At 42.6% G+C, this 13,729-nt stretch overlaps 1 protein-coding gene across 2 annotated transcripts in view; it reads right to left on the reverse strand.

The window, feature by feature from the left end:
- The window catches only part of CCAR1 (cell division cycle and apoptosis regulator 1), a 49,852-nt gene that overhangs the window by 33,533 nt on the left and 2,590 nt on the right, over positions 1-13,729 (reverse strand). For both annotated transcript variants that reach the window (XM_072131080.1, XM_072131079.1), the window contains exon 2: positions 1,953-2,068. In XM_072131080.1, the coding sequence (XP_071987181.1) occupies positions 1,953-2,028 (76 nt within the window). In that variant the 5' untranslated portion in view covers positions 2,029-2,068. The remainder of the gene's footprint in view (positions 1-1,952; positions 2,069-13,729) is intronic.

Raw genomic sequence — 13,729 nt, forward strand, 5'->3', positions numbered from 1 at the left:
TAAAGCCAGCCCCTGTACCACAGTATAAAGCCCGCCCTTTGCCCTAGATATGCCCAGCCTAGAAAAAAAAAAAAAAACCCTCTGTACTCTCCTTTCTGACGCCCCTGCCCTTCTCTCCTATATATACACACATTTTACATCATTAACCGTCTCCCTTTTATTAGTGCTTGAGGTATTTACTGCAGTGTGTGACACATACAATTACATGGTTATTTTTAGTTAATAATAAAGGGTTAATGCTTTGTACTCACAGCAGCTTATTATAATGACGTTTTCATTAAACGTGTTCTGATTCTTTACTAACCTGGGGTAAAATAACACAGAGAATGTGGCCATGCATCAATTCTCCTGCATGATGTGGCCTGCTAGAGGTGGTATTTCTTATATGGAGGGCAAGTGTATAGAAGCCCTTTTGCTGCCCTGATAATTTGCTAAATTTTCAGTTCAGATGGACGCCTGTCCAAAATGTTTTTTTTTTTTGTAAGCGTTTACTGTCTGAACTTATATAAACATCTTATTTTATTTTTACTTTGTCTACAATGAGAAAGCATGCCCTGAAAACTCCGCTGTGGACCACATTGAGGCCACTTAACAGCCAGGGGTTAAAATTCTGTGAAAAAAGCCATTTTGTTCCGATCTTACTCTTGAAGTGTCATCCAAGTTGTGTCAGATTTTCACAGCTCTGAGCGACTTTGTAGGAACATGTATAAAAAAAAATGACTGATGGCAAGCAAGAGACACCTGTTTTTTTTTCTTTTTAACACACCGATTGGGGGAGATTTATCATACGCCAGTGTTCCGGCTTCGTGATGTTTTCCATAAGGGCGGTTGCACTGGCGTACAATTCTATGCAAGGCTCTGTCTGGTGTAGGATTGCGTTACCGCTGACGACTACACAGCTGTAAACGGTAGCAGGAAATAGGGAGTGCGCAGGGGTAGGGCGGGAATGCCGCCACCAGCCCCCCCACACCCACATGGCATAAAGGGGACAGAATTTGCAATGCCCGGTGGACTGTAAAGCATACCGTATTTTCCGGACTATAAGGCGCACAAAAAATCCTTTAATTTTCTCAGAAATCAAAGGTGCGCCTTATAGTCCAGTGCGCCTCATATATGAACCGTACTTACAGACAACAGCTGCCTTGAACTGTGCACAGGTCTGCCACCTGCTGGTCATTCATCCTTATAATCAGGTGCGCCTTATAATCCAGTGCGCCTTATATATGAACCTAGACATATTAGCAGACATTTATTGATGGTGCGCCTTATACTCCGAAAAATACCGTAGTTATTATTTCAGTGCTTGTACGCCCATTAGCCCTGCAAAACCTCCCCCAGTGACTTCACTTGCCAAGTATCATGTACGACTAGGATCAGAATAACGTATGCTGCGGTTTTCTCATTTCAGATCAACGGACTGTAAACATTTTTTTAAATGTGGATAGCAAAAAAGACCAATGAGACCGAGTTCTGTCGGAGAGAAGTCAGATGTACACTCGGACAGGATATGTGAACATAGTTTTTGGGTACTCTGTCAGAATCCGTGTCATTTGTGATTCCAGTAGTGAAAGCCAAGAGCTGATTGCAGAATACAAAGCAGCAGGAACATATCTTCTGTGTCAGCTCCATTGCACCCCAATACAGTGCTGAGCTGAGCCGGAGGGTGCTCATATGATCCCGTCATATACATAATTTAGGATACATCCTGGTGAGATCACTTTGCATTTATTTATAGTCTACATTTTAATTCTTATTAGTCCATCCCACCAAGAAATCACCACTCACTGCTTCTAAGCTGTGTACATCGGGTCACACCAGACTTATTCCTGGACCCTTTCCAGGCTGCTATCAATTGGGACATCCAAATATGTGCTTGGTAAATGTATTTAAATGCCACATAAAAATAGGTTGAGAGGATCAGTCTGTACGTGAGGAGCTGCCACCAGACCTACCTGGCTGAGATACTGCCGTTGCTGTAAACTGCGTGGCCCATGGAGGAGGGGTCTTCTGTCCTCCAAACTGCGCCATAGCGAATTAATTAATGTCACACTAGGATTATGCCTGTGATCTGCAACAAAAGAAACACATATATTACATCCAAGGTGAAGTCATTTCCTTACAAACTCCATTATGCAATATCAATCAGTAGCAGCATGGAGGATATTATACAGCAGCAGTTTACGCTGTGATCCACTTTCCCTTTTCACTATAATATATAAACAGATTGGTTCATATTTTTTTTCACATCTATATTTAACAAGTTATATGTCACAAATGAAAGAGAATTATTAAAAAGTGATATTTACATATTTAAAAGTACAACATTCTGCATTCTTCAGTCAGGCCACTAGGACTAATAAAAAGACGGACACTTTTTATTCAGTAGTGACGTCATTTACATCACATACTGGAACACAATCGGGGATTCATAAGACCCACCATCATAAGATTCAGTACTGACAATGAGGAGGTCTCAGCTTATCTGGGGGATCAGGTCTAGGAAACTTTCCATAGTCGGCTCCAGACTATTGCTGCCTGCGGCTGCTGTAACAGATAACCGAAGGCTGCTACTAGAGCTCTGGCAAGATGGCCGCACCCATAAACACTGACAGGAAAAAAAAATAGACTTAAAAAAAGGGATATATTTTGTGGTTGTTAACCCCTTTATGACTGCAGATAACACACATATACACATCAAGACAATGTCCCATTAAAACGATCATATGTCCTGGACCGTAGCACCTAGACACACAATTCTGGTGTCCTACAAAAGGAGGAGAATCTTACCTCAGGATAAAGTGTCTAGGTGATACAGAACCAGAAAAATCAGTTGGAAATTGCAGTAAAAAATGTGATTTTGAAATACTAAATCTCAATTCCCGACTATAACCGTGGATATATCTTTATTTCTGTTTCGAAACACAATCCTTGTATAATAAAGGGGCGACCCTCCTCCCCTATAATAAGACACCGAAATTGTGTTTCAGGAGATAGGACTGCTGGAAGGGAGCTGAAGACAGAATGCAGAAGGAGTTCCACTTTGCAAAAGTACATGCACCCTCTGCCTCCATCTCTGAACCTGGAAAATGGTGGCTGGATTGACACAGTACATAGTGAGAAGACATATTGGTAAATGTTTATTCAAATTTACCTCTTACTATAAAAATTGAATGGGTAAAAAGACAATAAGCTCTATTCTCTCTATTATAGGGGTTGTCCAAGTTTATTTAAAAAAAAAAAAAAAAACACCACATAACCAGGGGGTTAATAGGACTGCAAAAATTGATGGGCGGACATTGAGGCACCAATGACAATAGGAGTATTCAGTCACAAAGACCTTTAGTTTCAACAGGTTTTGTTAAACTGGACACATTTTAGTATACATTGACCCTCGCCAGGGATAGTGTCATATATAAGGAGGCTGGGCATGTCCATGTCAGTAGTAAGAACATAGAGGAAAAAGTGTACGGCACAAATCACCTTTAAATAAAGACCATAAGACAGACACATGAATCACAAGGACTCACAGACAGACACAGACATTTAGGCAGTGAGAAGGGGGACTGGAAGGGGGAGCCTGGACTAGCCTGCCATAGGGAGTAACATTAGGCACCATCAGTAACACCAGAAGCGCAGAATTAAGGAGCTGTTAATGTAGAAGGTACAGAGAGGTGAATATAATCTATCCATGGCTGCCATGTCCTGCGGAGAGCTTCCATCTGGTCATCGGATTGCAGAAAGTTCTTGGTATATAACACAATTCTTGAAATTTTCACTCTGACCTGATCCACTGACACCGATGACAATTTGTAGATTGCGGCAATGTGTATTCTAGCTGCTATGCAAATAATCTGACAATTTATGAGCACCAGGTTCATTTGAATGAAGGAGCTTTATCGGCCAACAACAACTACTCAGGGGTGAGCCACAGCACTCTACAAGTCAGACACCCTGGGACACGTGCACTATATATGAGCCATCGCTCCCCTATGGTTACATCCCCAGAAATGGGGGAAAATTCGTGTATCTGTGTAAATAGACCAGCTTGATATTGGTTGCCTCCCACTTCCATTGCTGCTATGCTGGGGTCAGCTCTAATTAGTCTGGCTAGGGATTCCATTACCAGGTCAAACAAAGCTGGGGATAGGGGATACCCCTGTCTGGTACCTCTTGCTATGCGAATGGCTCGTCTTGAGGTGGTGGGAAGTTTCAGGGAGGATACAGGGGCTGAGTATAGGTGTCAAATAATCGAAAGGAAGAGACCCATAATGCCAAAAGCTTCCAGTGCAGAGAATAAACCATATGGGTTTTTTATATGGCAGCACGGTGGCTAAGTGGTTAGCATTACAGCCTTGCAGTGCTGGGGACCTGGGTTCAAGTCCCAGGGTCAACATCTGCAAAGAACTTTTATGTTCTCTCCGTGTTCGCATGGGTTTCCTCTGGATCCTCCGGTTTCCTCCCACACTCCTAAACATACTGGTAGGTTCATGAAATTGGTCCTTGTCCCTCACAATCTGGCACATTCTGTGCAGCACTGTGTAATCTGTGTGTGCGCGCTATATAAATAAAGGAATTATTATTATTGTTACATTGTGGATTGATGGATTAGGTTCAATACTTTCATAACGTTATTAGGTGCTTGGGGTGAATGGACAAAGTCTACTTGGTCTCTGTGGACCAAGGCCAGGACAATGACATTCAATCTCCTAGGTCAGTGGTGGCGAACCTATGGCACTGGTGCCAGAAGTGGCACTCATAGCCCTTTCTGTGGGCACCCAGGGCTTCATGCCAACAGAGAGCTTGCCAGACAGGACTCCAAGCTTCCTCCTGTGGTCCAAGATAAATCAGGATGTGTTATGCTAAGTGCCATCTTCATAGTATATATAACAAAGCAATATCCTTGGCTGCCAGGACTACAGGAGAAGCGAGAAGGTGTGGATAGATACAAGTTATTGTTGGAGCTCCTGCTCTGGGTCCCCTGTTTCTTTCTCTTCAGGGGACCCTGGAGGGAATCTACAATCAAAATTTCTCCATTATCTTTCTATTGTATTGGTGAAATCAGGACACAATAAGTTACTACTTAAATTATCATGTTGGCACTTTGTGACATGTAAATGGGTATTGGTTGTAGTTTTGGGCACTCTGTCTCCAAAAGGTTCACCATCACTGTCCTAGGTAATATAGATGTCAGTAACTTATCATCTGTATTAAATAAAGAAATAGGCCTTTAATTTTTTAGGAAAGGTGTGGTTTCTCTGGGGATTTTGGGATCACTTATATGGGCTTCCAAAAAAGCATTGGGTGGTTTATGACCCTCGTTTCTGCAGAGGTTTTAATAACGTGGGGGAACTTTTTATAATATAGTGCGGTACGGTCAGGCCCTGGGACCTTACCCAATTTAAGTCAAGAGACAGCTGCTTCTACTTTCTCCGGAGCCTGGAGCTGGTCCTCAGAAACCCTAAGCAGAGAACCCTTGGCCAAAAATGGAGACACTGAGGAGGCTGAAGGAGTCAGGGACTCAGAATATGACCTAGTGTAGAAGCCAGCGAAGATATTGTGGATCATTGTGGGGTTCAAGGAAGTGGACAGCATTAAAGGTCTGGGTATTATGCAATTTTTTTGTCCAAAAATTTAACTAGTTTATTGGCCTGCGTCCACTGAATCGCTCTTCAGTGCGTTCTGAAAGAAGTCTGGTTGAATCTTAATATCCACTACAGGCGGTCCCCTACTTAAGAACACCTGACTTACATACGACCCCTAGTTACAAACGGCCCTCTGGATATTGGTAATTTATTGTACTTTAGTCCTAGGCTACAATGATCAGCTATAACAGTTATCACAGGTGTCTGTAATGAAGCTTTAGTGTTAATATTGATTCTTATGACAACCCAACATTTTTAAAATCCAATTGTCACAGAGACCAAAAAAGTTCTGGCTGGGATTACAATGATAATATATACAGTTCCGACTTACATACAAATTCAACTTAAGAACAAACCTATAGACCAGTGATGGCTAACCTATGGCACTGGTGCTGGAGGTGGCACTCAGAGCCCTTTCTGTGGGCACTCAGGCCATCACCAGAGATGACTCCAGGTATCTTCCTGCAGTCCCAGACAGCCCAGGACATGTTGTGCAGAGCTATATTAAAGTGACAGAGCTACCTGGGACTATTTTCTGCTTTATTGGTGTCCTCAGGGTGCTGGTATCAATGAAAACTGTGACAGAGAAGGGAGTATAAATCACAAATTACATTTCTGTGTTGGCACTTTGCAATAAATTAGTGGGTCTTTGTTGAAGTTTGGGCACTCGGTCTCTAAAAGGTTCGCCACCACTGCTATAGACCCTATCTTGTATGTAACCCGGGGACTGCCTGTATCTGTTTAGCTATGGCTCTTGTAGGAGAGATATGACTAGCCGTCACCAGGTTACCGAGGAGTCTCTCTTATTTCTTTGTGGTGAGCTGAGAGCTTAATTAAGCGATCCTTAATGAACCTCTTGTGAGTCCTCCAGACCCAGGACGGATTGGATTGTGGACGGGCATTGTCTCCAAAAGGTATGTATGGTAGCAGCTACAGAGGATCTTGGCTGGGGATAAACTATCAGAAGTAGCGTTGGATCTATCTAGCATCGGAGACCAGGCCAGATTAAAATCTCCAATCGAAAAAATGTTATCTACTTACAATCCCGCCAAAACGGCAGCAATTAGCTGGACGGTTCTGATTGGATTGTCCGGTGGTGCCTAGGAATTAACCAGGGCTATTATGAAGCCATGCCATGTGGGTCCTGGCTAACCGAGGTGACCTGGAAAGGGAGGGTCTATGCTTTTTGGGGGCAGTTGAGCAGAAAAAAAAAAAACTTTTGTACTGAGGATGGAAGTGAAGAGAAGAAGACCACGAGAAGTGAGATTCTTGTATAGAAGACCTGTGTTCAACATACTGAAGAAAAGCCTTCCTCCTTTTTGGAGGGGAATTGAAACCCCTCTCATTATGAGACATGATGGTAAACATGTCCCTAACTAGCAGGCAAAGTCAAAACCATACAAAATGTATGTAGGTAAGGACATATAGGAACACACTAGGAAAGAACACCAGGAAAAGAAGACAAAAAGGAGAGACAGGGAACAAGAGTCACGGAGTAATACTCTATGATCAATAACAGGTTAACGTCCAGGAGGGGCAAGATCGCCAGCATGTCACCCGCCAATCCTGGGATATGAGACAACAAGTATCCCACACCAACACAGAGTGAAAAAACAGTCAAAGAATTTTCCTTTAGAACACAAAGATAATTTACTCATTGGGTTCTAGTGACTTGTGTGAACATGTCCTTATAACGCTCCTACCTGCTGGATTCACTTTAAGCTTTGGCAAATGTGAGATAATTCCTTAAGCAGCAGCAGCAATGCAGGAGAAGAAGTGAATCACCTCTGTGGGGGCAGAGCTGGGCAGCCATACACAAGTGATGGGGGATCTGCCAGCGCTGCCATGGCCTCTGAAGAATAAGGCGAGTTCATTTTTATGTAGATGTTGCCCAATTCCGCAAAAGGTTTGTGTTTGTAATAACAGCACCCACACATCCTAGCATTATATTTCATTTTAGCTGAACCTACAGAACCAACCTTTCAAGGTGTATGAGGGTATCCCGACTGGTTATACCGACTCTGTCAGCGCAGCTTCCATACTTACATTACAGCACAGTCCCCATTACTAAGTGGGCAGTGTCAGGGGCGTCAGTGGTTGAGGTAGGTGACCTATATGCTCATCTTTAGTTTAAAGCAAGGACTAAACATTACATGTGATATATCCACCATCTAAGCTCCAATGTCCCCTAACCCATTACATTGCCGTCAATTTTTATAACCAATTTTTTTTAAGATTTTTTTTTTTTTTTAATGGAAAACTCATTTCCGTCACCCCCATAAAACACACACTCCCAGTAATTTTTAGGTGTCAGATAAGAAGAAAAACCACAGCAAGTCCCAGATCTGATTTATAACACAGGAGCGTACCGATCCATAACCTCGCACTATTTCTGCAATCCTGTGGTCTTTACCAAGGGCTTTAATCCAAGGGCTAAATCCTATGTAACCATAGAAACTGAATGACGCACAGTGTGAACATTACATAAATAGCAGATATTTCGCAATCAAACATATAACATATATATATATATATATATATATATATATATATATATATATATATATATATATAGTCTATAGGTTATAGAATGGACAGAAATACAAAATCTATGGGATTCTATGCAGTTTTTACAATCCATAGATCTTCACATGACCCTACACATTATGTATTTTATGGTAACCTACATGGCTCCTGTTACATGAAGACAAAGTGATGGCTTATCCCCAGAATATAACTTTACCCAACCTCTAATTATTATACTATACTATAATATACTAGTCACATTTGCATATATCCTTGCTGAAGCTCACTGAGCAAGCACCAGAACCAACAAGGACATCAAACTCGTATGTTCTACCAAGGAATAAACTTAAAGAGGACTTTTCGCCTGTAAAAAAGGCACTAGGACAAGTTACTAAAGGAAGTAGCTCCTAGTGCACTAACAGAAGCAGCAGTGTTACACTGCTAGCGTTATCGGAAATCTCTGGTAACGCTAGCAGACATTGCCGTGATGTACACTAGAAGCGCTGGCCACTCTCAAAACGGTCTGGCGTATTCATGAGGGGGCGGTCCAAGGCGCTGCCCCTTCCACGGACCACCCCTCCCACTCCATAGGCCGACGGTGACTGCTGAGTGTCATGGGGCAGTCACTGCCCCTAACCGCTTTGAGAGCGGTCTGGCGCTTCTAGTGTACATCGCGGCAGTGTCTGCTAGCGTTATCGGAGGTTTCTGCTGGGTCTGTAGCACTAGGAGCTGCTTACTTTAGTATAATGGGACTGAGGGCTGGATTCACGCTCTTGTACTGAAGACACCCAGACCCCTCCATCTCAGTAGCTGCCAGATCTCTGTATGCACATGCACCTTTTGGCATCTCAGTACACCCTACTGGATACACGCTCATGTACTGAAGACAACTGCCCCCCCCTCCCTTCATCACAATAGCTGCCAGATTTCTGTATGCACATGCACCTTTTGACAGCTCATTACACCCTGTTGTGACTGATGGGGCAGGATATCTTCAGCACAGCAGCCTGGATCCAGCTCCCATTCCTCTGATACAATGGGGCTCATTTACTAAGGGTCGCGCTGCTCACTTTTGTCAGTCTGTTCACCTTCTTTGGGGCTAAAACGGCTTGCACAGGTATGTAATTAGTGTCTTCACTGGGATTGTGGTGCAGGCGACCCTTTTGCAGCGCAGGCTTCCATGCGACACAATTTAGGGGGCATGTCGTCGGTCCGACTGATTCGGACTAAGCGCTGTATTTAACTTTCAAACTGTGTCGCAAGCCCCAGCCCTAAGATACACCACTAAAAAGATGGTAAACTCTGTCGGACCTGAGCGGGGGAAGCGACAAATTCATGATTTCTGGCGCACAATCTTAGTGAATCGACGCATGCAGCATTATAGGCGGACAATGCACTTTCAGTGAACTCCGGTGACCCTGTAAGTCAATGTGCCCCAATGTCTGTGACCACTGTAAAGGAACTGCCCCCAAGTCCCTTGGACCAAATAAATGATTTTATAATAGCAGCAGTGGGGAAGGGGGAAACAAAGATGGTAAATGATATTGTTAAATTCACTGCAGAGTATTTATATTCCTAGGATTGCCCCCATTAACATAGGTATATTTAGGACACTATAAAATTGCCCCCGCATATGATAATAAACTGCAGAACACGTACATGTTTTATCATTATTATTTATAGAGCAGCATTAATTCCCTGGTGCTGTACAATCAGTAGGGGTCACATACATTAAATTAAGACACAAACAAGTACAAAATACAGGCAGAACAATCGACTTACATACGACCCCTAGTTACAAACGGACCTCTGGATATTGGTAATTTATTGTACTTTAGCCCTCGGCTACAATGATCAGCTGTAACAGTTATCACTGGTGTCTGCAATTAAACTTTAGTGTTAATATTGATTCTTATGACAACCCAACATTTTTAAAATCCAATTGTCACAGAGACCAAAAAAGTTCTGGCTGGGATTACAATGATAAAATATACAGTTCCGACTTGCATACAAACTCAACTTAAGAACAAACCTACAAACCCTATCTTGTATGCAACCCGGGACTGCCTGTTCAAAACTATAGTGATCGGAGACAAGTAGGAGGAGGAGGACCCTGCACATGAGGGGTCACAATCTATTTGAGGGGGGATAGAGACACGAGGTGAGGGAGCAGAGCAGTGCAGGCGAACCTGATGTGGGTTTTCAGGTTACGTTTGAAGGTTTGGAAAGTGGGGGGCAACCTGACACATTTGGGTAGAGTTACAGAGTATGGGAGATGCACGGGAGAAGTCCTGGATGCGGTTGTGAGAAGAGCAGAAGGTACATACATGTGTGTATGTGTATATATATATTTCTATATGGATCCTGTGTATTCTGTGCAGGAAGGGGCTCGGCCTTATGACAATAACAAGTAACTACGAGAACACAGCGGCTGCAGATGACTTTGAACCATGCCCTTCACCAGCTGCCTCATTAACAAAGGTGTGTAGGGCAAGGTGTGGGCATTACAATAACTGGTACAATCCAGATTATAAGGAGACGGCATCAGTACTGTGCAGGCTACATGTCATCACACTAGAAGGCCCTCTACACAGAAAGGCAATACGCCAGCATTTGTTTAGTTAAACAACCAGTAGGTCAAACCTTGTATAAAGGAGGGTTAGAGAACATAAACATTGCAGGGATTGTCTCACGAACTTTATTTTTAGAGCTAAACTTTGCACACCCATAACATTAGATAATATTATATAAGCAGTCATCCCTATTGTCCTCCATAACAGTGTGGAACTCAATCCTCATCCCTCGTCTCCCAGCCTGAACCCGATGAGCTGGGCGATCAGCACGTTGGTTCTGCTTCCTGGATAGAGTTCAGCCCGGTAGATCCAGCTGACACATGCATCGGGTTTCACGCTGTGAAATCAGCTATAATGAAACAGTGTGTCAGCAAAATTTCACAAGACACCATTCTTCTGCATGTCCCAGGATGGAGATTATAGGATATCCTGCTACACTGCAAGCCATGGAGTAATAAGACGACATGAGGCACATGCATGTCCACCACCCGGGGCCTATTCTGACAGGTGCACCCACAGGGAGGCGAGATGTGATATTAGGTACAAACATTTAAAAACGGGAGACAGGGAGAGTCCATAGTCAAGGGGGGGATGACCATGCAGGACGCCATCGCTTCCTGATCTCACAATAGACATGAATATCCAATAAATGCCCGATAAGGGAAAATAGCCTTTTAAAAAAAATCTCTAACTTAAAGGGGTGTTCTTATTTCAGCAAGTTAATGTTATTTACTTATACAACTTTTATACAATTTTCCAATATACTTTCTGTATCAATTCCTCATGGTTTTCTAGATCTCTGCTTGCTGTCCTTTTATAGAAAGTTTCTATGTTACTTCCTGTGGACAGAAATCTGACCATGGTCACACAGGTGCACAGCTCGATAGTGTCATAAACCGTAATCAGAGCTGTGTGATATAACGAGCCGTGCACCTGTGTTACATTACACGACCATGCTCAGATTTCTGTTTATTTCCAGTGGACAATGAAGCTTCCTATACTTTTCATTATTTAAACAATAACATTTATTTTCTGAAACGGTACTACCCCTTTAACCAACTATAGGTATTTATGAACCATTAGTTAATGTCCCAAATGTCCTCACAAGTTCCCTTTAAAGGGCATCTATCGCCAGGATGAAGGACTGTATGCAAATGAGCCCGAGGGGCTCTAGACTCCATAGTTTTTAATCACTTGGGCGTCGCTAAGCCCAGTGATGGGTGTTTTCATATATTTGAAAAGGTTACATGGAGGAACTATTCCCCAAGGTTGGGAGGGGGGGGGTTCCCTTTAAAGAGATATAGTCATTGGTTTTTACCTATTAACATATGTAGCCATGGCCATTATTAACCTCTTAAGGTTGCAGCGTTTAATTTCGCTAATTTTTTGCTCCCCACCAAAATCTATAACATTTTCATTTTTCCTTGTACAGAGCTGTGGGACGGCTTGTTTTCTGCGTAACAAATTTTACTTCTCAGTGATGTTATTCATTATTCCATGCCATATATTGGGAAGCTGGAAAAAAAAATACCAAATTTGATGCAATTGACAAAAAATAACGCATCTGCGTCGCTTTATTGTGGGCTCAGTTTTTACGACTTTCACTGTGCGCTTCAGATGATCTAATTTATACTGTGGTCTGGTAGGATCTTGGCGATTCTAAATTTATACAGGTTTTATTGTTTTAATACATTTTCAAAAATGAAAACAATCTTCTGACGCCAATAACTTTTTCATACTTTGGTGTCATTTTTTGCACAATGAGCTTTCATTTTGATTGTGCAATCTTTTGATCACTTTTTATAAAAATTTTCTATGTGATGTAAAATGGTGTGAAAGTGGCGTTTCAGACATTTGGGCCCTATTTTCCATTATGGGGATTTCAACAAAGATGGCAGCAACCACAAACCGTTGTCTTTTTAAATGCTGCTGGCGCCAATCAGAGATCGTAGCACTGATTACGGGTATCAGCGGTGGGTGTGTGCTGCAATATGCCCACCTATATATGACGAGGGGTCACCGAGCATTAAGGGGTTAAAGGAAATCTACCATCACAATCAAGCAGTTTGGGCGTAATCACGCGATGCGCTGTGTTTTTTTTAATGTGTTTTTGATGCATTCAAAAGGCTTCAGCCTTGATCATGTTCAGGTAACATCGCGTTTTAGCAAATGCAATGGAAACGCAATGTGACTTCAACATGTGATTAAGGTTGAAGCCTTTGGAATTCGTCAAAAATGCATTAAAAAAAAAAAAAAAAAAAAAAAAAAAACATGACGCATCGTGTGAAAGCGCCCTCCGTGTGGTAATCTTCCTATATTTGTTATCCATGACCTCGTTGCTTCTAAAATCTACCTTTATAAGTATGTGGGTGTTACCAGAGCCCCTCCACGCTTTGGCTTCACAGGCTGTTACAGGAGCACTACCCCCCCCCCCCCCCCCGCTAAAACTTCCTCTCCTGCCCGAGATTAAGAGTCAGTGAAACAGCCTGACACTACTGCATGGAGGGGCTCTGGTAGCACAATTGTAAGAAGCTTACCACAGTCGCAGTGCCTGGGTCTATGAGGAAGGCTGGTTTCACATTGGCATTTTTTTCACATTAGTGATTTTTCACTGAACCCATAATAATATTAATAATTCCTTTATTTATATAGTGCACACAGATTACACAGCGCTGCACAGAGCTTGCCAAATCGGTCATTTGGCTTATGAACACACACAGATTTTTTTCTTTCTTTCTGGCTTCAGTGATTTTTTTCACTGATGCCTTACTGTCCCATTCCTTTAAAGGGAACCTACCACCCAGATTCTACCTATAAAGGTAGAAGGGGTGGTAGGTGGATGAATGGGACGTGAGGAGAGCCCTTTTTGGGGCTAATCCTCACGTCCTGGGTGTCTTTTACAAAACTTTTATTGCATGCATATGTAAATTTTTTTTTATGCGGCTACTGGGGCGTGGAGTAGCCGGACATGAGGCTACTAGTCGCGGC

This window comes from Engystomops pustulosus, chromosome 11 (assembly GCF_040894005.1).
Source record: "Engystomops pustulosus chromosome 11, aEngPut4.maternal, whole genome shotgun sequence".
Lineage (NCBI taxonomy): Eukaryota > Metazoa > Chordata > Amphibia > Anura > Leptodactylidae > Engystomops > Engystomops pustulosus.